The sequence below is a fragment of the Alosa sapidissima genome, chromosome 12, assembly GCF_018492685.1.
Source record: "Alosa sapidissima isolate fAloSap1 chromosome 12, fAloSap1.pri, whole genome shotgun sequence".
Classification (NCBI taxonomy): Eukaryota; Metazoa; Chordata; class Actinopteri; order Clupeiformes; family Clupeidae; genus Alosa; species Alosa sapidissima.
The window spans coordinates 10,079,308-10,107,039 of NC_055968.1; the positions used below are offsets into that span (position 1 = coordinate 10,079,308).

The 27,732-nt window shown below is 45.3% G+C and overlaps 1 protein-coding gene across 1 annotated transcript in view; it reads right to left on the reverse strand.

The window, feature by feature from the left end:
• The window catches only part of trappc8 (trafficking protein particle complex subunit 8), a 42,415-nt gene that overhangs the window by 5,633 nt on the left and 9,050 nt on the right, over window positions 1-27,732 (reverse strand). Inside the window, exons 5-26 of the mRNA XM_042111612.1 lie at window positions 27,030-27,180; window positions 25,946-26,036; window positions 25,165-25,454; window positions 24,077-24,192; window positions 20,776-20,926; window positions 20,067-20,167; window positions 19,569-19,674; window positions 18,331-18,462; window positions 17,830-18,054; window positions 15,074-15,194; window positions 14,019-14,213; window positions 13,266-13,435; window positions 12,750-12,824; window positions 12,170-12,269; window positions 11,837-11,991; window positions 10,093-10,416; window positions 9,921-10,054; window positions 7,320-7,506; window positions 5,682-5,778; window positions 3,396-3,464; window positions 3,200-3,258; window positions 2,535-2,726 (exon numbers count right to left, since the gene is read on the reverse strand). Of these exons, the coding sequence (XP_041967546.1) occupies window positions 2,535-2,726; window positions 3,200-3,258; window positions 3,396-3,464; window positions 5,682-5,778; window positions 7,320-7,506; window positions 9,921-10,054; window positions 10,093-10,416; window positions 11,837-11,991; window positions 12,170-12,269; window positions 12,750-12,824; window positions 13,266-13,435; window positions 14,019-14,213; window positions 15,074-15,194; window positions 17,830-18,054; window positions 18,331-18,462; window positions 19,569-19,674; window positions 20,067-20,167; window positions 20,776-20,926; window positions 24,077-24,192; window positions 25,165-25,454; window positions 25,946-26,036; window positions 27,030-27,180 (3,241 nt within the window). The remainder of the gene's footprint in view (window positions 1-2,534; window positions 2,727-3,199; window positions 3,259-3,395; window positions 3,465-5,681; window positions 5,779-7,319; window positions 7,507-9,920; window positions 10,055-10,092; window positions 10,417-11,836; window positions 11,992-12,169; window positions 12,270-12,749; window positions 12,825-13,265; window positions 13,436-14,018; window positions 14,214-15,073; window positions 15,195-17,829; window positions 18,055-18,330; window positions 18,463-19,568; window positions 19,675-20,066; window positions 20,168-20,775; window positions 20,927-24,076; window positions 24,193-25,164; window positions 25,455-25,945; window positions 26,037-27,029; window positions 27,181-27,732) is intronic.

The following is a 27,732-nucleotide window of genomic DNA, read 5'->3' on the forward strand; positions in this document are numbered from 1 at the left end:
CCCTGATCGCCAATCATCATCATGTTCATTTGTCCTTGCCTGATGTGGTCAATGTACTAATCACGTGCACCTTGCCAATCCACTCATCTACTTATCTATCCCCATAGTCAAAATAATACATTATTTTACATGGACACTTATTATTATGATTAGAATTGGAAAAATGACACATAGATAGATAGATACTTTATTGATCCCCAGGGGAAATTCAATTCATAAACACCTTGATCGGAATAAAACTGCCTGTTATGACCCCCTGTGCCCTCTTCAGGTCTGGCATAGCCTGGCTCAACTAATTGGTTAATGGCATAGACCTGGGTTAATGGGTTGGGCCATAAACAGGGTTGTTTCTCTCTGTCTCTAGGGGACTTCACCTTGATTGGACACGGATTGCACTGCGCTTTGCTCACAGCAGCGGCAGGCCAGTTGTTGCGCATGCAAGCCATTGAAAATAATGTGTTTCATAGCACAGCGCTGCCGTTTGCGTGTGCAATGTGAACCCCACTTCTCGTTTGCTGGGTCACTTCTGGATTAGGCACATTTCTGAGTTTTGAAGGCACATTGATTGACTGCTCTCTTAAACACACCTTATGTCTTTCTTTACCTTTAATTTATCTTACTCCTAACATCCTACTGACACTTGCATTACAGCTACGCACCCACATTCTGTTTTCTCCCCATGTCATCTTTTTGACTGCACTAATTTAATATTTCTAATTAATAAATATATTTAGGTTGACCAAACCACTTGTATCTCTCTTTTATGTATGGTTCCGAGCTGGCCGTAACACTGCCGATCTGATTAGAATTTTAAACGGAATGAGAGGGTGGTGTACTCATCTTCTCAGGCAAAAGTAAAGCAGCAACGGCTACTCCGATCAAGGATTCTAGAGCGCCTGTAAGCAGCTGATCGGAATAGAACGTAGCCCATGTAAACAGATGGAACTAATTTTTCATTCGAAATAGTTTAATCGGAATGATGACAAAAAAACAAAAACAAAAATGGTCCATATAACCCACCTACTGTGAGAAAGCAAACCGTGATGGCTGTTAAATACGTTTTTAAAGCTTGAAAAACAACAGGTGAAAAGATTTAAAGCTTTTTTTTTTTTGTTTTAATGAGTAACTACTTTTAGCATCATCTCATGGCTGTTGACAGTAACTGTAAAATTGTTCCATCCTTTTGCATCCTGCAGGTTGATTGGCAGCTTCCAAGCTTCAGACTAAAGCTCCATAGTGTTTTGTTAAATACCGCTGAGCCGCTGTAGCTTAACGAAATAGGATAAGGATGCTTTTGAATGAAGATGACAAAAGATGAAATTATTGTGAGTGGAGATAAGTGACTGTTGTGAGTAAAGTAATTATGGGAAATTGAGGGGGAGTGTTGTGTGTTTAGAGATGGCGCTGTGATTAACAGTGACAAATGGAGTGAACAGCTAAAGCTTAATAAATAAGATGTCATTAATGGGCTATGGGAGATGATGAACTAACGATTAGGTCTGCAAAAAAACTAGAATACTTTGTCATTTGGATGGCTGGGTGTCAGACTAGATGATGCAGCTTACTTGTCAGGTGCCAGTCTAGCGAGTGGGTAGTTCACTTGGGAGGGCAATGATGGTGCCAGCTGCTTTTCACACCCTGGTCTGGCCACCCCCCAAAGCGCTAGCTCTGACGCGGGGTGGCTCAATTCAGATGTTGGTTTGGAGGGCTCCCGATGGACACTAAAATGGCAACCAGTGCAGCAAACATGTTCACTTTGGGACAATTTCTTTTATAGGAGTTGCCAGTGACGACAGTCCACACGTCACATGTCTTCCCCACATGTCTTCTTCAGTCAGCTGATATAGTGAATGGGTTCAACATTAACGACTGTCCAGAAATTGATTGTCCCATTACAAAAAACAGCATCTGTGACACGTGCGTGAAGTCCTCTCGTGTTCTTTTATCTCGGAAGTGCACATTTGGTTGCCTAATTATTTCAGTAAGGTTTTTTTTGCTTTTTGTTTTATTTTTTCTTTAAATCTGAGGACATTTTGGTTTGTCAGCTTAGAGAAGTCCAGAAGCGAGATGACCGTCATTCAACACAGTCATCCAAAAGGAGATAACAACGTTGATTCAGTTTGTAGTGAGCCATCAAAGCAGAGAGCCACAGGGGAGACCCACACACTGGCACAGGCTGCAGAACGAAACCAGGGCAACCAAAGGGCAATAAGCAGGCAGCACGATTAACCGGACACGCACAAGTGTGCGTAATTACGCAGTTCTGGTACGAGTAGTTCTGGCACTGAACCAAGAGAGTACCCGCTGTGCTTACAGTGCTGGTCATGTGCTTTTAGATGGTTAGGTTGGCAGAGGAGCCCTTAGTTGGCGATGAGAGATCAGAGGAAGCAGCACCCAATAATCAGAGAGAACCTCCAAAATTTAAATCCATTTGATGTCATCAAAAGCTGTAGCAGCCTGGATGAGCGTAACCCTTAAATCCCTTACTGTTGCGCAAATGGACTTACAATTGAGTTAAACACACACACACACACCTTCCACAGGACGATGAGGTCCAGCTCGATCTCACTACACTTCTTCACCACAGCCAGGCTGTCGTCGACAACAGTCCCTGACCCCAGTCCCTGACCCCAGGCTGCACCCGCCACCACACCACATCGCTTCTGATCCGGACAGGGGCCTCGGCGGAAGAAGAAGTCTGCACATGGGGTGGAAGAGCTCACGATCTAGACACACACACACACACACACACACACACACACACACACACACACACACAGAGAAGGAAATGTGACCATTTCCAACTTGCATTAATTAATCAATCAATTAACCATATTGGTGTGGAAAGTGGGTACCAAGATAACGCTGTTGATACATCGAAGTCGGACCACAAATCTATGGAGGCCGAGTAACAAGTCAAAGTCAAAGTCAAAGTCAAGTCAAAGTAATAGCAACGTCCAGCTTGACTGGCTGCTTGGCTCCCAAATACTAATTAGCTCACATTACTCCTAGCTACCTTTTTTTTTATTGCTACAGACTTCATATGAGGTAATCAGAAAGTGTGATACAAAGCGATGATTACACAACTCATTATAAATACATTCAAATGGAATTTTTGCATGCATGTGTGTGTGTGTATGCGTGTGTGTGTGTATGCGCGTGTGCTAAGAGGGGTCGGGGTGTGTGTGTATGTACCTACCTGCTCATTTCCTAAGTTCAAGTCTGCAAAAGTGAGTTTGTTTTCAGCATCTGAGGTAGCTGCAGGAGCGCAAAAACAGATCAGATGAACATGTTTGCATGTCAAGGGTTCAGAGGTCTCTGGAGGTGCATGGGTAAGACTGTCTTGCGTGTGTATGTGTGTGCGTGTGTGTATAAGGAAATGTAATGGGCTGTACCTTCTTGTGGTTTGCATCTGCTGGCTCTGAAACATAGCTTTCCCCTCTCTCTGCTCCCCAGCTTTGAGTCTACAAGAGGGAGACACAGAAGAGAAGGAAACAGGGGGGAAGAGAGTTTCAGTGAGAAAGAGACGGAGAGAAAGTGAGTGAGAGAGAGAGAAAAAGAAAGAGTATGCTCATTGATAAAATGCTCATTAGCATGATCCCAGCTTTACTCAGACGTGATTCAGTTTGCAAACAAATGCGGCAAACGTTGGAGTGAAAATTACCCATCGGCTCCCCAGCACCCACCCCCGTCTTCTCAAGACCTCTGATTTCCTTCCTGCATGAGTAACATTAGGGAGATGGCAACAAACAGCACTTAAGACAGCAGCAACAAACACCTGAGGAACACAAGCTTAATGGGACATTCTGTATACGGGCAAGGAACGTGACAGCACATTGTTTACCATCTCTTCCACACCGCTTCCACTCCCTCACTTTTTTATCCTCCATCATCCCTTCATTTGCTCATTTGCTCCTTTTCATCACCTCAACAAAGGCTACCAAAGCTCGCTCGCTCTCTCTCACACACCCACACACCCACACACACACACACACCACACACACACACACACACACACACACACACAATCCTAGTGTGCTCAAAAGGTACTTTGGTTGCTTTTCTCCTGTAAGGACTTGAACGTTTATAAACACCTGCCAGGACTCATCGATTCTCACATACTCCCCATGCCTTGCTTTCTCAACAGCGTACACATCACAGATCATTTGCATGTCCCCTTGTTAATGTATTTCACTTCCTCCCTCGTTAAATTCTTAGCTGTAATCTGCACTAATGGCTCCTCCTCAGTAGTGAGGATGCTGGCTGGCCAGGGTGTTTTTTACTTCTCTCCACGCTGGCAACATCTCGATCAGTCACTCAGTCTGTCTGCCAGCCAGGACCGGCCAACTGGAAATAGGACAAGGAGCAGGACTTCAATAATGAACAGCCACACACACACACACACACACACACACACACACACACACACACACACACACAGTGACAATCGCCGACAGTCCTTTACAGAAAGGCCGCCGCCATTCAGTGTACACCTTACACTTACATACCTCCCCTTAGTTTCAACGAGTTTGAAGTAATGGGAATACCTCCATCCCTCAAAAGTTAGCGTTGGCTGTTTCTCGCTTGCCATGATTGCTCTTCATGCTACCAGCCTCGGTCACGTACTGTATGGAGCTTGTGACTATTGCGCAAGCGTGCAGCTGAGAAAGCAGTCACTGTCAAATCTGTCCCTGGGAAAAGTAATGTTGCGCCGATTTGAAAAAGGAACTACATTTTGTTACCATATTTTCAGTAGTTACCCGAAAAAGTAGTTACATTACTGTAATGCGTTACTTTGTAACGTGTTACACACAATACTGCTAGACAAGTACTGAAATGTCAGAAGGGAATGTGTGTGTGTGTGTGTGTGTGTGTGTGTGTGTGTGTGTGTGTGTGTGTGTGTGTGTGAATTGGACAATAACAGTAGGTTTACAACAGTTAGAGTAGAGTTAGAGCAGGTGTGTGTATGCATTTGAGTGCATATAAGTGAATGCAAAACGGTGTCAAATTGTAAGATTTTGCAAGTGTGAAAATATGTGTGCAAATATGTGTGTGTGTGTGTGTGTCTAATGATGTTGGAGCAAGTGGCTGAAAGCATTTCTGTGAGTGATATCAGCTCAGTATATCACTCCATTCTGGAGGACTCAGCAGGCCTCAATGTGACCCAATTTCCTCTAAAAGGCTAAGTGCTGTTTCCCTTAACTCTGATTTTCTATCGAGTGTGTGTGTGTGTGTGTGTGTGTGTGTGTGTGTGTGTGTGAGAGTGAGAGTGTGAGTGTGAGAGAGAGAGAGCAATGTTGTTGGCATATAAGGAGTGAGTCAGCAGAATCTCAATGTGACCCAATTTTCTTTTAACAGCTAAGTGGTGCTACCTCATCTTATGTGCGCGCGCGTGTGTGTGTGTGTGTGTGTTACTCTCTGCAGTGCAATGGCATATGGCCATCATTGATCTGAGAGCTTGAGTTGTGTGAGAGCAAATGTGTGTAGACATGTGTATGGTTTGTTGGAATGACAAAGTGTGTGTGTGTGTGTGTGTGTGTGTAGAGAGAGAAAGAAAGGAGAGACAAAGTCATAGTTCGGAGACGGTTTCTATAGAAACATAACTGCTACCCTGGAGAGTGTTAGGGAAGGAAGAGACTGTTCATTTCCAGTTAACACACAGCAGACACACTCCCACACACCTTTGTCTCCAGCTGGGTTAATGCAGGTGTGTAGTCTCCAGTGACGGCTGCAGCTGGAAACCTGCACTATGTGAAACTCGCGCACCCCAACCTCACTCTGCAGAGAAACGGACAGGTTGAGAGAGAGAGAGGGAGGGAGGGAGAGGGAGAGAGGGAGCGGGGGAGAGAGACTGTTATACATCATCATGACATTGAAAACTGTTTATTTAGTGTTTTGGTGTCCTGGCTGAACACATTCTGACTATATTTATAAGTGGAAACTTTTATCTTTATCTATCCCCTTGTACTTACAGTAGAGTTGGGCCGATGTTATATTTGTCTAATTTTAACTGGTAATATTATCATATGAACATGTAATCATAATAGAAACCGACAGGCCCCAGAACATGTATTACAATAGAATTGTGTCAGTCTGAATATGAATATGAATATGATTATTTGTCTGAAATGACAAGTTACTTAATCCTCATGTCAATGTGTGTGAGTGTGAGTGCAAATCCCCTTTTTATTTCTATCTGTATTACCGCAACTGGATCCCACGACGAGGGAAAGTGAGTTCACCCTTCATTTTTACACCAAAATATATATGTATATCAGAGATTCCGCTAGAAAAAATGGTGAGGTTTCGTTTTCCGGACATTTTGATGATATGCCGGTCAAATATCCTATTATCCCTTCTTGGAGACATGCTATGTAGCTTAAAGAATGACATAATCAGGCTGTATAGAATGCAACATGTTCATTAGCCTAACTTAAACATGCCTAACAAGATCTATCCAGTATATTTTCATGGACAGCAAGAGTCCGCTTCGTTCATTGTTTTAAAAAGGCTACGTTGTTTGTTGCTGCTACCCACGTTATCTCCAGTGGTGACTGTTTAACTTACACAGATGCGCACACACAAGAATGAGCGCTCACACCACTACCTCCTAATGCTATGCCTCTTTATTTGATAACAATAAATAAGAAATGTTTCCTATTCTGGGAAAATGTTTAGTTTCTTTTTCTTTCGGCCGCGGTTCAATGATACCGTTTAATTGTGCCAGAAACTATCCGCGGACCAGTAATCGCCTCGTCGAGGAGGCTAACCCTGCAGATCATAGACACCAATTACACGTTACCAATTTATCATCATCCATCGCGTCTGGCCTCTGAAAAAACTTTTAAGGCTAGTCTGCCTGGGCCTGGCCATGTTTGAACCGCCTTACTCATTTGTTAGTTGTTTAACATGGACGTTTTAAGCTGCGTGCGCTTCCTATTTGAAATGCAGCATAGGCTGCGTGTTGTTTAATAGCTTACTTTTCAAACGGTAGAGCCTGTTCATTTAAAAACATAGCCAGAGGACGTATAATATAGGCCTACATATTAAGGCTTATTCTCAAATTCAGATTGCGTTAGGGGACGGGATTATTAGCCAATTTCAATCGGACAATTTGCCCGGAGAGATTTAATTTTGTCAGACATTTCATTTTTTTCTCCGGCCAATGTCCGGTAATTACCGGACAACGGAAACCCTGATGTATATACACTCTAAGTGCAACAACTTTGTGTCCATTGGTCTCGAGTGATTTGTGTGTGTGTGTGTGTGTGTGTGTGTGTGTGTGTGTGTGTGTCCATTGCCCTTGAAGTGTCTCTTACGGTGTTGACGTTCTCCACATCAACGAAGACCAGCATGCTACCGCTCCTGTGGTCCTGAGCCGGCGTCTGGGCCGGTGCCGGGGTGGGTGTGTGTGTCAGGGCCAGAGTGTTGCTGCGGCAGGCCGAGGCACGCACACACAACGAGCGGATCGCGCAGATGACAGCGGTGTGTCTCAGGACCCTATGACTGAGAGAGAGAAAGAGAGAAGGAGAGGAGAGAGAGATTGAGAGTGAGGGAACGAGCGAGAGAGCGACAGAAAGAGATGGATAGAGTGAATGAGCGAGAGAGTGCAAGAGAGATGGAGTGAGTGAGCGAGAGAGCACAAGAAAGAGAGATGGATAGAATGAGTGAGCGAGAGAGTGCAAAATAGATGGAGAGTGAGCGAGTGAGTGAGTGAGCGTAAGAGAGATGGCGAGAGTAAGTGAGCAAGAAAGCGCAAGAGAGACAGAAACAGTCAGTACGAGTGAAAGACATGAAGATAGAGTGGGGGACAGATAGAGAGAGTGGAGGACAGAGAGAGAGAGTGGAGGACAGAGAGAGTGGAGGACAGAGAGAGTGGAGGACAGAGAGAGTGGAGGACAGAGAGAGAGAGTGGAGGACAGAGAGAGAGAGTGGAGGACAGAGAGAGTGGAGGACAGAGAGAGTGGAGGACAGAGAGAGTGGTGGATAGAGAGAGTGGAGGACAGAGAGAGTGGAGGATAGACAGAGTGGGGGACAGAAAGAGAGAATGAAGGACAGAGAGAGTGGAGGACAGAGAGAGTGGAGGATAGACAGAGTGGAGGACAGAAAGAGAGAGTGGAGGACAGAGAGAGTGGAGGACAGAGAGAGTGGAGGACAGAGAGAGTGGAGGACAGACAGAGTGGGGGACAGAAAGAGAATGAAGGACAGAGAGAGTGGAGGACAGAGAGAGTGGAGGACAGACAGAGTGGGGGACAGAAAGAGAGAATGAAGGACAGAGAGAGTGGAGGACAGACAGAGTGGGGGACAGAAAGAGAGAATGAAGGACAGAGAGAGTGGAGGACAGAGAGAGTGGAGGATAGACAGAGTGGGGGACAGAAATAGAGAATGAAGGACAGAGAGAGTGGAGGACAGAGAGAGTGGGGGACAGAAAGAGAGAATGAAGGACAGAGAGAGTGGAGGACAGAGAGTGGAGGATAGACAGAGTGGGGGACAGAAAGAGAGAATGAAGGACAGAGAGAGTGGAGGACAGAGAGAGTGGGGGACAGAAAGAGAGAATTAAGGACAGAGAGAGTGGAGGACAGAGAGAGTGGAGGATAGACAGAGTGGGGGACAGAAAGAGAGAATGAAGGACAGAGAGAGTGGAGGACAGAGAGAGAGAGTGGTGGATAGAGAGAGTGGAGGACAGAGAGAGTGGAGGACAGAGAGAGTGGTGGATAGAGAGAGTGGAGGACAGAGAGAGTGGAGGACAGAGAGAGTGGAGGATAGACAGAGTGGGGGACAGAAAGAGAGAATGAAGGACAGAGAGAATGGAGGATAGACAGAGTGGGGGACAGAAAGAGAGAATGAAGGACAGAGAGAGTGGAGGACAGAGAGAGTGGAGGATAGACAGAGTGGGGGACAGAAAGAGAGAATGAAGGACAGAGAGAGTGGAGGACAGAGAGAGTGGAGGACAGAAAGAGAGAATGAAGGACAGAGAGAGTGGAGGATAGACAGAGTGGGGGACAGAAAGAGAGAATGAAGGACAGAGAGAGTGGAGGACAGAGAGAGTGGAGGACAGAGAGAGAGAATGAAGGACAGAGAGAGTGGAGGACAGAGAGAGTGGAGGACAGAGAGAGTGGAGGACAGACAGAGTGGAGGATAGACAGAGTGGGGTGAAAGAGATTGAGGAGAGGGCAGAAAGACGAAGACTGATGACTCATTGCCAATAAAAGCATCTGTCCAATGGAAGCATTTAATGACCATTAATTGGGGTGGCAGATGAAAGATCTCTTAACGACTTTAGTCACGCAATCATATTAATCTCTGATTTTAGCCTCCACTGATGCCACTTAGCTCATTAAAACAGACAATGAGTTTCCTGGTATTCCAACAGACACGCCTGAGTACACACACACGCTCACACACACAATTAAACACTCTCTCTCACACACATAGACAAACACAAACACCAACACACACAAAGGCGCACACACACACACACTCTGGTAAGTAAAATGCTCCTGGCATGCAAAAGTCATTTGACTCTCCAGCTATTCAGTCTTGGTGTGCGCTCCCATTTATCTAAGGCCAGGTGAAAGCTGATTACTTTTCAAGCGTGTGAGTGAAAGACTTTCCCATTTCCTCTCCTGCCCTCTATCCTCCCTGCTTTCCTTCTCAACCCGACCCCCCCCCCCCCCCCCCCCACATCTCTCTCCTCTCCTCCTCTCATTGGGTAATTGAGTTCACGGTTGTTCTATGCGTTCTCATTATGGACGTCCTCCTGTGGATCTCTCCCTCTCTGCTACATCCATCCATCCATGCCACACACACACACACACACACACACACACACACACAGACACAGACACAGACACTTTGCCTCTCCCCTTTCCAGCTCACCTATTCCCTCTCCCTCCCTCTGCAGTCTCCTCCATGCCTACCTGAGTTTGCCGTTCTTCTGCGTGCTCTCGTAGTAGAACAGGAAGTGGATCTCGTGCACGCCCTCTGTGTCGGGCCCCCGCAGCCACATGGGCACCTGGAGGGCCTCGCCCGGCTGCAGGACCTGACCGGGCAGCTCTCCACCTCCACCACCCTGGCACTGCCAATTCCAGCGGGCATCCCTTCTGAGCCTCCGCTACCGCCGACCCCTGCTGCCCCTCTGGCACCGAACTCTGCGGGCGACACCAGGGTGAGCGCGGCGACGGTGGAGGGCGGCGCGGAGACGGTCTTGTACGCTGAGTTGTGCTCGGAGGCAGCGGGCGAGAGGGGCGTGCGTGCCTGGCCTTGCCCGCCGCGGGCGCCCAGCGTGAAGAAGTGCGGGTGCGTGGACGCCACACGCAGCCCAGCCAGCGGCACCCCGCTCACATTCACAAACTCCACCCAGGCCTTCCGCAGCTCCCCACACAGCAGCGCCGTCGGGAAGTGCAGGAAGAACACCTGGGAGAGAGAGGGAGAGGGAGAGGGGGAGGGAGAGGGAGAGGGAGAGGGAGAGGGAGAGGGAGAGGGAGAGAGAGAAAGAGTAAGTTAGTGACAAAAAGAGAGACAGAAGGCAGGAGAAAGAACATGGAAAGAGAGGAAGGGAAAAAATATTTCAAAATTGATGAAGGATGAAATAAAGTGAGAGTGTGTGTGCCTTTGTGTGAGTGTGTACCTATGTTGTCTATTCGTGAGTGTGTGTGTGTGTGTGTGTGTGTGTGTGTGTCTGTGCGCCTTTGTGTGAGTGTGTACCTTTGTTGTCTATTCGTGAGTGTGTGTGTGTGTGTGTGTGTGTGTGTGTGTGTATGAGTGCGGCCCTTGGTGTGAGTGTGTACTCGTGTTGTTTATTCGTGAGTGTGTGTGCGTGTGTGTGTGTGCGTGCCTTTGTGTGAGTGTGTACCTGTGTTGTCTACTCGTGAGTGTGTGTGAGTGCGTGCCTTTGTGTGAGTGTGTACTCGTGTTGTCTACTCGTGAGTGTGTGTGAGTGCGTGCCTTTGTGTGAGTGTGTACCTGTGTTGTCTACTCGTGAGTGTGTGTGTGAGTGAGTGCGCGAGTGCCTTTGTGTGAGTGTGTACTCATGTTGTCTATTCGTGCGTGTGTGCGTGTGAGTGCGCGAGTGCCTATGTGTGAGTGTGTACTCATGTTGTCTACTCGTGAGTGTGTGTGTGTGCGTGCCTTTGTGTAAGTGTGTACCTGTGTTGTCTGCTCGTGAGTGTGTGTGTGTGAGCTCTCCTTTGTGTGAGTGTGTACCTGTGTTGTCTGCTCGTGAGTGTGTGTGTGTGTGTGTGTGTATGTGTATGTGTGTGTATATATGTGAGCGCTCCTTTGTGTGAGTGTGTACCTGTGTGTGGATGAATGTAATTTGTCTGTCCATTAGCTGATGGATAAGGGGAATGGGGGGGGGTATCATTTACTCAAGTGACTGATTGATGTTTGCTGGGCTAGTGTGCAGTAGTGTGTGTGTGTGTGTGTGTGTGTGTGTGTGTGTGTGTGTGTGTGTGTGTGTGTGTGTGTGTGTGTGTGTGTGTGTGTGTGTGTGTAGTGGTGAAGGAGCTGGGCTAGTGTGCAGTATCCTGAGAAGTTGAGGGGTTCAATTCCCGGCTTCCACTGTTGTAATAGAATTGAGTTGATATGTAAGTCACTCTGGATGAAAAGTATCTGCTAAATACATGTGACAGGAGTTTCCTCCGTGGAGTGCATGCATCCATTCAATAGACCAAGAGCAGAGGCACACGAAGTGGGAACAGAGATTGTGTAGTAGTGTGTGTGTACACTGTACCTCTAGCAAAGGCATGGGTGGGGTAATGATGGGGTCGAGGCGTGTAGAAGTGTGTTTGTGTGTGTGTGTGTGTGTGTGTGTGTGTGTGTGTGTACACTGTACCTCTAGCAAAGGCATGGGTGGGGTAATGATGGGGTCGAGGCGGTGGTCTGATCCATGCTTCACGCTGGTCTTCTCCTCTTTGGTCTGGTTGAGTCGTGGGCCCTGTATCTCCAGATCCTGCCGACCACGTACACTCAAACCACCCACTGGGAGCCCTACACACACACACACACACACACACACAAATAATAACTAAATGCTTTAACCACGCAGTTGTCAAAGTGTGTTGTGAAACTCACTATAATTATGTGCAGCGTGTATGTGGCAATAAAAAAATGTGTGTGAATGTGTGTGTGCGTGTATACATGCGCTTGTGCCTGCATGCACACCTACCTTCTGCTGAGCTGTTTCCCGAGTCCCCAGTGCCCAGGTTATACACTACTCCCAGAATCCTCAGCTCTCCAGTCTGGTGGGGCAGCAGCTTCAGCCGTGCCTGAGACCAGTATAGAGGGACAGGGGGGGGGGGGGGGGAATGAGGGATAAGACTAAGGCCTCTCTCCATCTCTCTCAAGATCCCGTTTTAGTCGCCGTAAAAAAGGATTAGATCACTTTTTTTGTGTCCACATACTGTACACTCCCTCATAATGTTAAAGTAACAGGTCTCCTCTGTTTGGGTCAGATGAATTATCTTTGCTACAGTAATTTCCAGTGTATTAGCCGCATTGTGTATAAACAGCAGGACCGTGTTTTATGCAAGTTAAAAACACAAAACCATATTAATACCATATTAACTGCCCCCGTGTATTAACCTCATAGCTGAATCAATTCTGCAAAAACAATGTTGGGAAATGACGGTATTACTGCCCCTATAGCAAGGATCAGTCTTTGCTGTTCATCTCTAATCGCCACAGAGGAGGGAGGAAGAACAAGGGATAGAGAAGACGGACGGAGGTGTAGAGAGGGAGACACTCACCAGTTTGGTCTCTTCTGGACTCATGTTGAACTCTGCAATGACCTCAGTGGTAATGACGTCATCTTTCGGTGTGGTCTGGAAAAAGAGGTACACACAATATATAGACCCTTTAAACTGCATAAATAAACAGGTGGCACAGAAAACAACACTGAGCTAATGGTAACTTGGGGACCAAAACGTAACCTTCAAAAACATGTTATAAAAGTCAATATTTTGTAGAGCATTATGCTACAGTCGATTCATTTTCATTTAAAGTTAAATGCTTCTGCAGGTGGGAGTCCTGACCCAGGTCATTTTACATATCCCACCTCATCCCTCTCCCGCTCGCTACCGGTCACCATCTTCACCGTCTTGTTCACTGTTGTTATTACGTATGACACACCAAACACATTACTAACATTATCACACAAAGCGTGTTTGCACCATCTATGAGTGTGTCCACTGTTTAATTGTTTTTTCTATAATCAATAAGTCGATAAGTATATTATAATGTGATACTTCAGTGTGTGTATGTACCTGTGGGTTGAGGACCTCCTTCTCGTTGGTGATGCTCTGAGACGAGGGGTGTGTGTTGTCTGGCAGTCGGCTGAAGTCTTCAGGGGTAAACTTCCATAGCAACGAGAGGTCAGACAGACTTAGAGGCACCCGCAGAGGGTTCCGGAAAGACACCTCCACAATGATGGGTTCTGAACAAAGAGAAGAAAACACATGACTAAGGACATTCACTAGCAAGTAGAAAGACAGTCAGGCATATACTACCACCAATGCTTGTTGGATGGAGTGTGTGTGTGTGTGTCAGTATGTTGTATACGGTTAGCCTAAAACAGGGGTGTCAAACTCATATTAGGCAGTGGTCCAGATGTGTTAGAACGAGCTTTCGTATGGGCCGTCATCGTGATCAATGGTCATTCTCACGGTCACTACACAATGCATATAGGTTTACCGTGTAATTGCGGTCATATACAGCTCTTTCTGTCTTCAAATCCTCTACCTTCCATGTGAACCTTTCTCTTTCTACCAGCAAGGAGAGAATATGGCTACACCAACATGTGTAATTGCCAGTGCAGCAAACCACATTTTTCCTTGCCTGCATCTTCATACCTGGGGCAGCAAGTATCTACATTTTTTTAAAAACATTCGCTTCCAACCGAAAACATTTTGGGGGGCACGTATGAAAAGTGTTGTCGGGCTGGTATCTTTTACACCCTGGCCTAGACAGCGTCTCTCTATGGTTGTGTACGTAGTGCTTCTTCAGCGCGTAATGCTAACCATTGACAACGGCCAGTGGAAATCTGAGGTTATCAGTGTGCTGGCTGAGGCAGGCCTGGGTGGGCTGAAACGACTGCGGCACCACGCCCCGATTCACCATGGCAACCACCTGCTCCTCCAATCGGATCCAGAGGCGCGAGATATCCGCATCACACTCCTGGTCCAGTGTCACATGAGTCGCTGCTTGCTTCTCACCTACAGACAGACAGACAGACAGCCAGCCAGACAGACAGAGAGAGAGAGAGAGAGAGAGAGAGAGAGAGACAGACAGACAGGAAGATAAGCCAGACAGACAGACATTGAGAGAGACAGAGAGACAGACGCATACAGAGACAATCCAAGTTAAGGGCACAGATCTTGCACAAGAAAAAACTGTCATTAAGGCTCTTAACTAGGCATAACAGAAAGTCTTTGAGGGTCAATGCATTCTTCTCGCCCAGAGAGACAGACAGACAGGCAGGCAAAATCCTTTTACTGCTAAAGTTCAAGGGCTAAAATGCAGCTTTTAGGGGGGTGGGTTGAGGACACAGATCTTTCGCTATGAGAAACTGCCACTTATGCTCTCAATCAGGCGCGCAATCACAAACATGCCCAGCATCTTTTAATTTAATCTTACTCATCCATTTCTCTCTCTCTCTCTCTCTGTGTGTGTGTGTGAGTGTGTGAGTGTGTGTGTGCGTGCGTGTGTGTGTGTGCGTGTGTGTGTGTGTGTCAGCCTGTCTCTGTGGTTTTAATTATGAATTTTCTTCCTAGTTTAATTTAGTTGAAAGGCCCACAGGGCAACCCATTCTCCTCTTCCTTAACACTCTCCTTACTAGTGTAGAGAAGAGGCAGCAAATCAAAGCTTCTGTGTGTCTGTCACAGAATATGAGTGCATGTGTCGGAAGTGTGTATTACTCAAGTGGAGAGACTATGTTTGCCATGTTAAGTGAAGCTGCTTGACAGCAGAGAACACAGGGGTGATGATGGTGGTGGTGGTAGTGTGTGTGTGTGTGTGTGTGTGTGTGTGTGTGTGTGTGTGTGTGTGTGTGTGTGTGTGTGTGTGGTGTCCTCACCCTCGGCGAGCCTGCGCTCGTGGCCGAAGAAGACGCGCGTCAGTGCACTGTTGAGGCAGGGCAGGGGCAGCTGGGGCAGCACGCCCTCCGAGTCAGTCTCCCCCGACGGCCGGTTCACACTCTGAGGACAGAGGTTACGTAATGTAAATGTAAATACAATTGAACGACCCTGGTCAAACTCGCCAGCCTCTGGAAGTTCGTTACAGGACATGCCCATAAGTAGCTTTTGCTTCATGATCACAACACTAGTTATATTAACTAAAATTGCATAGCAGCTGCAGCAAAAACTCTCCCCACACTAATAAACCTTTGCTAAAGCTTTATTACAGTGGTCTCCAACACGGTGCCCGCAGGCACCAGGTAGCCTGCGGGATGGCTGAGGCGCCCCCAGCACACTTTCTAAAAATAGCCAACAGGTGGCCTGCAGATCACGCTCTAAAAACACGCTCCATTGTGAAGTTTTCAATAGATATTTAAGTCTAGACCAGAACCATTTTAAGAATGTATGTAGCCATACATCTGTAACATTAAATTGATATTGGTGATACCTTACAAATTGTAGCTGCGTTACATTTTAGCCTTTGGCTCCAAATCCGTTTCCCATTCAATCTTTAAACAACAACGGAAGCGGAGCGCATACACGCTGCTCGCATGCATAGACAGTAAAGGGGGAAAAAACTTGCTCGTCTGGTGTAGCCAATGGAAACATATCTTTGCAAAAGTTCTGTGGCCATTCCATGTTCGTCAAATACGGTTCTTGGATGATTGTTCAAGGACTGAAAAACAATTGCTTTAGCTCACAGGTCTTTTCTCCTCCGTAGGCTACTGCCGTATAATAGCGCTGAAAATTTTGTGGCATGCATGACTGAGCAGGACTGTGCATGACCTTTTTTGTCAGATCATGGAGAGATTTCAGGTGTGCAATAACTTTAAAAGGAGTTTTCATATATTAGGGTTGTATGGGCGATTACTACTGAAATGTTAAAACCGAATTGTCCACTGAAATCAGGACTTAAACAACCCCTGAATTCATAATGGTGGATGGGTATAAATTGGGTACAAATTGTAACCCAAATTATTAATTGCACAAAAATATTGTTTTTTTGTTAAAAAAAATTGGATTAGATTCCCCATGCAAACTTTGAAATGAACAAACTGAACAAAAATGTTGGTAGTGTTGATTCTCTCCACACAAACACACATGGAAATGTCATATTTCATATATTCTGCATGATTACTAGTAAATATATTTAGCAATTTGAAAACTATTCTAAAACTATAACTATTTTTAAACTATTACACTTAGGCATATCTTTAATGTGGTGTTCTAGGTCTAATTGAGTGCACATTGGTGATGTGTAGGTGTAACTGAGTGCCTGTCACTTTAAGAGATACGTGAGAGTAATTGGCCTTGTCTCACGGTTTTAGTCTAGTGAATAAAAGTTGCGCATAAGGATATGTGGATGCAATTAATTATGTTTTGTATGTCATTAGATAAAATAAATGTTCAAAAAATTTACAAGTCGAAGAAAATCTTTCTGGGATCATAGAAGAGATAAGTGTCTTGCAATGTTCATTAATGATTTTAGCGAGCACTATTGTCAAACGTGACCTGAGCTAGCGGGATAGTTAGCAAAGATCTCTCTTCAGATGTAAAAAAAGTTTGCGAAGGTTGCTTAGCCTATTTCTAAATTACATTGAACCCAAATAGTAGGCCTAAATGACCAAAATCCCACAGCCTAGGTAAGTTAGCAACACAAACTTGAGAGATGCAAGTGTGTGCACTTACGTGTGTGTGAGGAGAAAAGACGCACAGTGACAGGTTAGGGGAGGAGGCGCTAGAAGCATGCCTTGTGCACATGCATGTTACTTCAAAAGAACACGGTAATTCTCAAAAGTATCGATACTAATAAAATTAGGCATCGTGACATTTTTAATTTCAGGGTATTGCGATACTTTTGTAGTATCGGTGAACCGTGCAACACTAATGAACACATCACATCTCTTAAAACAGCCTAATCCTAGTGTCGTCCATAGCCTATCTTGCAGCATGCCAAAACCGACAGATATTTTTGCAGGGTTGCGGTGGCACTGGCTTACGAGTCTCTACAATATGATAAGGCTTACGTGTTATGAGAGACTTTTCAAGCTGAGGCGAAGCTAAAGATGAGAAATATGCTGGACCAGCAGGTAAGACAGGATGGGAGTGCCACTCGCCCCAGCCTCGCCTGGACTCACACAAAATTAATTTCTGTCAATTAAACCTCGCTACTATTTTCTTATCAGGGCAGATTTATTGATGGGTAGCCTCATTTATTGTGATGTCCAAGTCCAACGTTACTGTTTCTTTCACACATGCAATGAGTGATTTGGATGAGTCAGACAACGGGTAGCTTGCCCGTCTTCAGCTTAAAGTTAAATGAATACCATCGAAATTCTAATCAGTAAAAGCCTATTTTTAGCGGACATTTGTTCAAGTGTGTGTGTGTGTGTGTGTGTGTGTCACTCACTTTGTAGACGTAAAGGTACTCTCTAAGGAAGGCGGCCTGATGGGTGGGGTTAAGCTGGTGTATGCTGGTGTATGATGGTATGATGGTGTGTGTGTGTGTGTGTGTGTGTGTGTGTGTGTGTGTGTGTGTGTGTGTGTCTCACCTTGTAGACGTAAAGGTACTCTCTAAGGAAGACGGCCTGCTGGGTGGGGTTAAGCTGATGTATGATTGTGTGTGTGTGTGTGTGTGTGTGTGTGCGTGGCTCACCTTGTAGACGTAAAGGTACTCTCTAAGGAAGGCGGCCTGCTGGGTGGGGCTCTGCTGGCTGTCGTTGATGAGAATGTGTCTGAAGGCTGCTGCCGCATTGTCCGGCTGCTGGAGTGTGTAGGACTGCCGGCCAATGGTGAAGTTGATGTGGTCCTCCGCCAGTGACCAACCCTTCCCACGGTACACCTGGAGCGCTTGGCAGTAGCAGCGCAACGCGTGTCTCCGCTGAAAGTGGACATAGTCAAAAGGCAAAGGACAACAGAGTCAGGGAGATTGTGTGTGTGTGTGTGTGTGTGTGTGTGTGTGTGTGTGTGTGTGTGTGTGTGTGTGTGTGTGTGTACATGTAGGGCTGAAGTGGTTGGTGAGCTTGTTTAAGTGTAAGGGACTGAGTGTGTGTGTTTGTATCGTACCTGTCCAGCTTTGCTGTGAGCTTTGCACACAGTGTGTGTGTGTGTTTGGTAAGTGTAAGAGACCGAGTGTATGTGTGTGTTTGTACTGTACCTGTCCAGCTTTGCTATAGCGGTGTCCTGCCAGGATCATGTGGAAGGCAAACTTTCGCACCATCGGGTTACGCATATTAATGAAGCAGTGAGCCGCCTGCTCCAAAAGTAAAGCACTTCGCAAATCAGAGTCCTGCAATCACACATAGAGAAAGTGGAGGATTTAAAAGAACCTCCAAGAACAGTAATCAACAATCAAAGTTTCATTCACACACTCAGAATCATTATCACTTAAAATACAAAGAGCGTCCTAACAGCCATCAACCAATTGTGAGGTGTCGTGCTGAAATTTAGGAGTAGAATTCGCAGATACAAATGCTGCTCATCATAAGAGTGTATGCACCTCTTAAGGATGTTTACACATGGAATGATTATGGAGGCACAATGGAGTTAATAGATTGAGAACACATAGCATATCACCTAAGCATGTTAACATCTTGTGCGTCTACTGTAAATATCCCCTTCACCACGTGTGCTTGTTCAAACTTTTCTCTCCCGCCTCTTGCATGGTTTTACCCCAGTTTTCCTAGCACACCAAGTGGATTACTTTCGTTTCACATTTACAAGCGCGAGATGTTAAAATGCGCATATTAATATTTTACACTGTGGGTTTCGGTGTGATATTATGTGCATGCGCGATCTCATGTGATATGCATTAGCTCACTCTATCTGTGACTTCACTGTTGCGCCATAATATTATGACGATTTAAGTAAGTAAGTAAGTATATATACTCTTTTGATCCCGTGAGGGAAATTTGGTCTCTGCATTTATCCCAATCCGTGAATTAGTGAAACACACTCAGCACACAGTGAACACATGTGAGGTGAAGCACACACTAATCCCGGCGCAGTGAGCTGCCCACAACAGCGGCACTCGGGGAGCAGTGAGGGGTTAGGTGCCTTGCTTAAGGGCACTTCAGCCGTGCCTACTCGTCGGGGTTCGAACCGGCTCCGGTAACAAGTCCAAAGCGCTAAATAGTAGGCCACGGCTGCCCCATTTATACTGAATTGATCCCTCAGATGTGAAGTAAAACCACACCAGTCATCTCAACATCTTGGTGGTTAAGTGGGCAGGTCACTGACAAATATCTAGTGTCATTTTAAAAACATAACCAACATGATTATTGCATTCTGTAAACTTCCCTCAAAATTTTAGGCTTAGGACATAGGTTCATCAACTCTCACTGGTAAAGGGGGAAAAAATGTCTCAGCCATCAAAATATGTGCACGCACACACACCTCGCTGGTCATCTTGATAAGCAGTGTAGCAGCGTCGGAGTACTTGGCCTGACTCTTCAGAATCTCAGCACTCAGTAGGGCACAGCGCTCGGCCAGCATCATGTTCCTGTGTACCACAGCACTCTGTCCATAAAATGTCCTCACAAAAGAAGTCATGCAACACACAAGAAAACTGGATAACGCTATTTAGCATATTATGTTAAACAAGTTATGATGCTCCTCATTCAATGTGCATACGGTAGCTTCTGACAAATTCAACAGTCAAATACGTACACTACGTATACTCAAATGAATTCTGGCCAGGCCAATAGATATAGATACGTGAATGTGTGTGTGTGTGTGTGTGTGTGTGTGTGTGTGTGTGTGTGTGTGTGTGTGTGTGTGTGTGTGTGTGTGTGTGTGTGTGTGTGTGTGTGTGTGTGTGTGTGTGTGTGTGTGTGTGTGTGTGTGTGTGTGCGCGCGTCTGTGAGTTGGTCTGTGAATGAGTCCATGCCGTACTTGCACACATCTCTGTACGTCTGGATGGCTGTATCCATGTAATGTGCTGGATACGGTCGAGGGGCTCCAGGCTGAAGAAAAGCAGAGACCGCAGCCATCTCCTGCAGAAGGGAAGCCGGAGAGGGAGAGACAAAGAAAGAAAGAAAGAAAGAAAAGAAAGAGTAAAGAGGAGAGAACAAGAGTAATTTCAATTGAATCAAGTGTGCGAGTGTGTGCACTCAGATGTCCTAGAAAAGCACAGAGCCATGTCTTCCTCATTACAGCAGAGGGAATCGAGCCAGAGAAGATGGAGGCCACATTCATCATATGTGAAATTATTCATTTGTGAGCTTGTATTTCTCTACAGCGATTGTGCCGCTGTTCATGTGCGTGTGTCTGGGTAGGTCCCTTTCGGAACGTAAGTTCTACTTTGCTGTCAGGACATACAAGTACAAGTATGTGTGAGTGCACCTGCACTTGTTGTATTTCTACTTCTATTGTTCTAGATGGCTGAATGCAATATTGTTGATTTCTGGGTTTGTGTGTCCAATAAAACTGTCTATGTATAGTTTACAAACATAAATGGCAGGCTTGTGCGAGTCCATTCAACCTTGGGTGTATCTGAACATATGTATGTGAGTTTGACTGCCTGTGTGTGTGTGTGTGTGTGTGTGTGTATGTGTGTGTGTGTGTGTCTGCTTGCGTGTGTGTGTGTGGATATGCATCTTACCAGTGCGCCGGCTGCATACAGCATGGCCTGGTCGGAGAGGAAGTCCTTCTTGGCGGTGTGGTAGCAGCTGTAGGCCAGCTCATAGTGCTGCACCAGAAAGCACAGGTCGGCCATCTTACGGATCTGGAGCTCTGGCGCCTCTGGGGGATAGCTGTAACATCACAGGGGTCAGAGGTCAGTTTTAACAGGCTCTGAGTCCATCATAGATTCCACACCTTCTAGGGAAACATCTGGACAAGTAAAGAGGCCAATCTAAGATGGACAAAGTAGACACCCTCGCCAATTCTAATCTGGCCCGTACTACATTAGCAAGAGCAACACTCAAGTCACATGCTCTCTCTGTGTCACTAATGTCATACTCATTACGGCTAAATTGCAATAACGAATGTGTCTGTGGATCTCTGATCTCCACGACGACAGAAAGCAGCACACCGGCACTCTCCAGCACTGCAGCCTGCACCAAGAGGGAGGCAATCTCATGGCCCATTACTTGCTGAACACCAGGTCAAGGCAGTTCACACCAGTCAGATTGACCAGTGCATTTACCTTGACCACACATTTTTAATTTGTATTGTATTTCACACCTAATACTCAATAATCAAAACAACATCTACATCTAAAACATGAAGAGTGCTTCTTTATGCCTAATGAAAGAACCCTTTCTGCCAAAGAACATCACTGATTAGATTAAACAGTTTATTATTGAACAACACCATAAAAGGCACCAGCACACACTTCGCGTGTCAGTGAGGCATGCCTGCCAGAGAGACCTGCAACCCTCTCTGTGTAGCCAAAGCAGGGGAACATTATCTTCAGAGTAGGGGTGGAAAGGTACACCTATTCGTACCCAACCGTGTAGCAGGGTTGTGGACAGTTCGAATTGCAATTCTGCTTCCTGTTTGCTACCTCGATTGAAATGCAAGTGAAATTCAAGAATTGAATTGGAATTTAAGAGCCAGTTTCAATTCAATTCTGGAATTTTGCACAAGCCTGCCATGTAGGTACAGGACGTTATGTTCAATACAGATGTGTACCGAATGTAGTCTTTAACAGTAATAAACAGTAGGCTTTTTTGCCTGTGGAGCATGTTTCAAATAAGTTCCCACACAAACTTATTAAAGGCACACTATGCAAGATTTTCACCTTTATGAAACCAATTTGATGGTAAACGAACTTGTAATAGGCAAATCGTTCCCCTAGCATAGCTATACAGCATAGACGTAGCGAGTACCTACCGAGAAAACCAGCTAAGCAACTTCCAAGAGTGGCGCCCCACCAAAACTCGCGAGAATCATTACCTTGTCAGTTTGCTATTTACAATAGCAGAGTAACATAAATACTTCGCGACTCTAGAGGGAGCTCTAAACTCGCCAAATATACCTAAACCTGCATAGTATACCTTTAAATAGTGGACCATATGTCAGTTTAGTCCAGGGTATCTGCACATTTTCCAAGTGCAAATTCAAAGACTTTTAAGACCTTTTCAAAACATCTAAATGGAAAAAATTAAGACTATACCACGGCAAAAAGATACATACGATAACTTAAAATTGTTTTATGCAACAGTTTATTTTTTTCTACTAATTTTAACCCCACCCCATTTTGGATGTCTATAGAAGTTACCAAATATATTTTGGCGAAAGAAAAATAATTGTGTGTGAATTACCTTCACAGCTATAAATGCCCAATTTAAGGGTCTGGGGCTGCTTGCTTTTGAAGCTGGCTGTACATATCTGGTTGTGCTTACTGGCTGAGGCTGACTGTTCTTCACCTGTATCTGTAGTAGCCTAGACTACTTGCCAAAGACATGTGCACTGGACTGGATTCCCTTCAATATTTTTTTCAAAGTTAGACTAAGCTATTTAAATAGGCTTACTTTATATAATTTACTATGTGCATCTATTGTCCCATATGCAGCACAGCAAATTAAAGTTAATCCACTACTTTACATTTTGCATACCAGTTGTATCTAAACTAACCAAAGCTTGACTGAAACATTGTAAAACCATTGACATTGACAGGTCCTCCTCGGATACTGCTGAAAACTGCTGGTCTCATCTCAAGCACGCATGTATTATGAACGCACGTTTTTTTTTTTTTTTTTTATGTAGCCAGTCACCGACATTCAAAAAAAATATGCGGCTATATTTCACAACTTTTGCGAAGTAGGCCTTCTGGGAAAGGCTGGCAAGCAAGCTGCTGACAGATATTCCAGGTATTATAACTTAGACAGATATTTTCTACCCTAGGCTAAGCCAGCAACATGCTGGAAAGATGCAAACAGATCAACTTAACGTGTACAGTATTTCCTCCTGATTGCGAAAACGTTTGTTTTCTTTTTCTGTCAGTCCGTGGTTCCTTCATAAATTGGGCAGCAAATTATCAGACGAGTGATAGAAGCACCGCGCATAATTTGACCAGCAGTCTTCGCGTCCATAGTTTGTGAAACCATGCTGCGTCCGAGCAAAGATCTAGATGCCTAGTGCAACTTCAAAAAGGAGGACAAATGAGTGTCCGGCTTGAGGCTGCGCCGGACGCCGGACAGAGCTTTTAAAATCCATATGTCCGGCCTAAATTCGAACGTATGGTCACCCTATCGCTAACTGGCTTATCAACTTTCTCCTGCTCATTCTACTGCTCATGTAGGCTACTTGCGTATCTCTCAGGCCTAGGCTACACCACGAAAACGTCAGGCATATTTGTACATATTATTACCGTTTTCACACCTTTATTAACCACACCTGTGAAAAACATCTTTACTCTGCAACCACTACACTTCCTCCCGTAGCCTTATATAGTCACTTATACAATTGCGTTTTAAATACACAAAACCGGATGGATGGAGACCTTTCACTCGCTCTCTTGCACTCGCGGGCTCGCTGGCGGTCCCATATACGCAAATTTAATACCCCCCTTTCGAAAATTCAAGACGGCCCCGACAATTTAAGACTTTTTTTAGGCCTTAAAAACAGAAAGTTGTATTTAAGCCTTTTTAAGGATCCGCGGGAACCCTGTTAGTCAATTAGCACCCAAAAAACATTTGACCTCCTTTTCAAAATGTTATTTCCTGTTGCGCATCAGCAATATTGTCAGTGAATTTTAGGCTTGCAGTACCTACAGGTATACTGTATCGAAAATGTGACTTCGAAACAACGACAAATTCTGCATCATAATCATAATATAATATTAAGTTGCTTGCTGTGACGTGCATACACACAGTGTGAGTGAGTGAGTGAGTGAGTGAGTGAGTGAGTGAGTGAGTGAGTGAGTGAGTGAGCGAGCGTACAAGTGTATGACTCACAGTAGTCCAGCAGTGTTCTTCAGCTCACTGATACTCTTCTCAGGGACCTTCCCCCCACCAAACCACTTCTTAGTGGCCGAGAACAACGACCTGCTCAAGCCCTTCCGAGATACCAGCTGAAAGAGAAGAGACACAGAAAAGTCAAAACAGAGAGAGATACAGAGAGAGAGAAAGAATGAATGAGGGGTGGTGGAAATGGGAGTAAAAGGGAGAGACACAGAAAAGTCAAAACTGAGAAAAGAGAGTGCAGAGAGAGAGAGAGAGAGAGAGAGAGAGAGAGAGACAGAGAGAGAGAGAGAGACAGAAAGAAAGAGAAAGGTGGTGGAAATGAGAGTAAAAGGGAGGAAGAGAGACACAGCAAAGTCAAAATAGAGAAAGGAGCAGAGACGGGCGCAAGAGCTGTTCAAATTGAGAGTAAATTCATGTCATCAATCATGAAGCGGAGAGGCTACTGAGAACAGGAGATCTATATAATGAGCTTTTGTTCTCCCCCTCACTCCTGCCACACACACACACACACACCTTGCAAAACTACAACACTTTTATTAGTAATGTCAGTAATTGTAGCTAACTGTGACAGAAGTTCCCTGCATTTGTGAAGAGCGCTGCATGAAACATCTCGCTCAATTAAGGGACAAAGTGATAAGACGAGACAATGTGAGCACTCAAGGATACACAAAATAACCACGGCCACTGTCACAGAAATGACAGACACTTTTTCTCAAAAACCAATTCATTCACAAACCAATTCGCTTTGTTGTCAGACTCAGACCCACTCGCTCTCCTCCAGCCAAATGATATGCCAGGGCTCCAGCCGAAAAAGAGGGACTTTAATAGCAAAATAATGGTGAGTGGTGTGTTAGTCTAAGTGGACCGGAAAAGCAGGAAAAGATTACCTAGATGCATCTCCCTGTGAGTGTGAGTGCGTGCGTGAGTGCGTGTGTGTGTGCGCATGTGTCTGTGTCTGTGTGCCTGCATGCGTGCACCTGTGCGTGTGTGTGTGTGTGTGTGTGTGAACACAAACATCCACATCAGGTCACTACGTGGGGTGTGTGTGCACACGCATAGCCGAGCCGGCGAGTGCCCACCTGGTCATTGAGCTGTCGGATGTTCTTCTCAATATGGGGCAGCAGGCCTCTGAAGGTGAACTCCTGGATGAACTGGCGGATGCGGTCGTGGTCAGTGAGGGTGAGCCAAGCCCCATGGGTGCCACTGGACGATGGAAGGGCCACCGCTCCTCCTCCTCCTCCGGGGCCGCCGGGCTTAGGGTCACGCGCCTCCTCGCCTTCCAGTGACTCACCCCCCTGCCCGGGCAGAACTGGCTCCGCCGACTGGTCCAGCTGGAGAGGGTGCTCGTCCAGATTGTTGGACATGCCATCTGAGGAAGAACAGCAAATTCTATTTCTATTTGTAATTATTTGATTATGTTCCATTTTTGAAAGTGCTTTGGGACCATGCTGCATGGTAATTGTGCACTCTTAATCAATTGAAATTGAAACTGAAATAAACTTAATGATCACTATTAAGGCCACAAACTTAAACAACACATACTCCTGAATGTGGCACGCACATGGTCCACTACCATTTTTATGGCGCTTTTTGAAAGTTGTGCGCAAAGTGTTTTATAGAACAAACGTGCACATCTATAAATACCGTCCTGTTGTCTAATTGTTTTTGTGGAATTAATAGTCTTGAATCTGGCATAAGTACAGTGCATACATGTAGTTGAAACATTTGATTCTCTCTTGAGCCAACCAGATGAACCCCTCTGTAAACTGTTCCAATTTCTATATGGAATCATGAGCACACTATGCTGTGTTCTCCACCTACTACTGCCTGAGCTACAAAGCCCAAGGGGTGAGAGGTCACCTTTAGTGGGGGTGTCTCCATCGTCCATCTTAGAAGAACTGTTGAGGTCATTATCAATGCTGTTGGTAGATGCGGTATCATCGAACACTTCCTACACACAAATAAAACGCACACAAAGAGCATATTTAGAAAAAAAAGAAAGAAATAATTTGTCCAATAAGTATGTTTGAGGCTGTATCTGGCTATCGGAGTGTATGTGGAGTGTGTGTAATAAATACCATCTGCAAGCACTGTGTGTGTGTGTGTGTGTGTGTGTGTGTGTAGCTCCTCTCAATTTTCTTTAATTGCACCTTCTTAACTCATTGAATGCCAAGCTGGTTTCGGGAGCTTTGTCCTTGAGTGCCAGCAATCTAGACCATTGATTTTTGTACAGCCACAGCATATTCTGTCTTATAGCTATGAACACATACAATGGCTTGATTAAAAGGTGAGACTTTAACCTCTTGGTGGGTGCAAACCGTGCATTTCTACACGCCTCTGTTCCTGAGAAATCCTAAGCTAAACAGTGGTTAGTTTTCATCAAAATCACTGTTTTTTTCTAGAAATGGAGATATAACGTCTTTCATGAAATATGAAGTGTTGCCTGTTACTTACTTGTGTAAACTTTCCGGGAAGTGATCAGCGAGACCTGGCGAGACTGTCACCTAGTGATAGACCCACGAAAATGGCCTGGTTTTGACCTGACGTGCATGCGTGATTCGACCCAAAGCAGCAACCGAGTTATGATAAAATGTCCAGATAAAATGTCCAGATTGTGCGTTTTCATGAGTTTTCGATTGTCATATATTTAATTTCCATTCATCACAGAGTCCCCAAAATCACATATAAGGTGTGTTAAAGTGTCTAGTTTCGTAATTAAAAAAAAAAGCTAAAAACGTAATATTACGTTTTTGGCACTCAACGCATGGGAAGGAAAAATGTAATATTACGTTTTTGGCACTCAATGAGTTAAACTTGAATATGTTCAGCTTTACTTAACTCCTCTGTTACAGTAAACTATGCATATTTTGTGTGTGAAAACAAAAAGGGCACTTGAGAACATAATCTTGGGCCAGTTGCAGCCCTTGTGTGTACATGTGCATACCTGTGTGTGTGTTTTCTGCAGGTACTGGCTCCAGGGGTCAGGGATCTGCTCCTCAGAGCCCACAGCTCCTCCCTGTCTGGAGTTGATCTTGAGCAGGTAGCATGCCTGAGAGCCGTACCGCTGCTTCATATCCTCATACACACTCTCCGCTCTGAGACAAAAAGAGAGAGGGGAGGGGGAGATAGAGAGAAAGAGTGAGAGTAAAAAGAGAAAGAAAGAGAGAAATAGAGAGGGTGAGTGAGGACATTAGGGTAAGACATCCATTCAATTATAGCATCATGCATCACACAGAGAGAGAGAGAGGGAAAGAGAGAGAGACAGTGTGTGTGTGTGCCGGAGATTATGTGGGTGAGCACACAGCCCACGCTTCTGCTCCTCTTCCGTCTCTCTCCAATCGCCTGCCGCCACACACACACACACACACACACACACACACACACACACACACAGTGACTGGAGCTCAAGCGTGTGTGGGTTACTAAATCTCATAGCCAGGGGTCCAAAAGCCTGAGTCAACTGCCATACACTACTTTAGTTCTGCAGGAGTTAGTTAACACAAGTGAATTAAACTTCGTTTGATATACACTGCCGTTCAAAAGTTTGGGGTCACTTAGAAATTCCCATACTACTCCATTATAGATCAGCTTAAACATCAGCCATTTCTTTCTACATTAATGACTCCAAACTTTTGAACGGAAGTGTT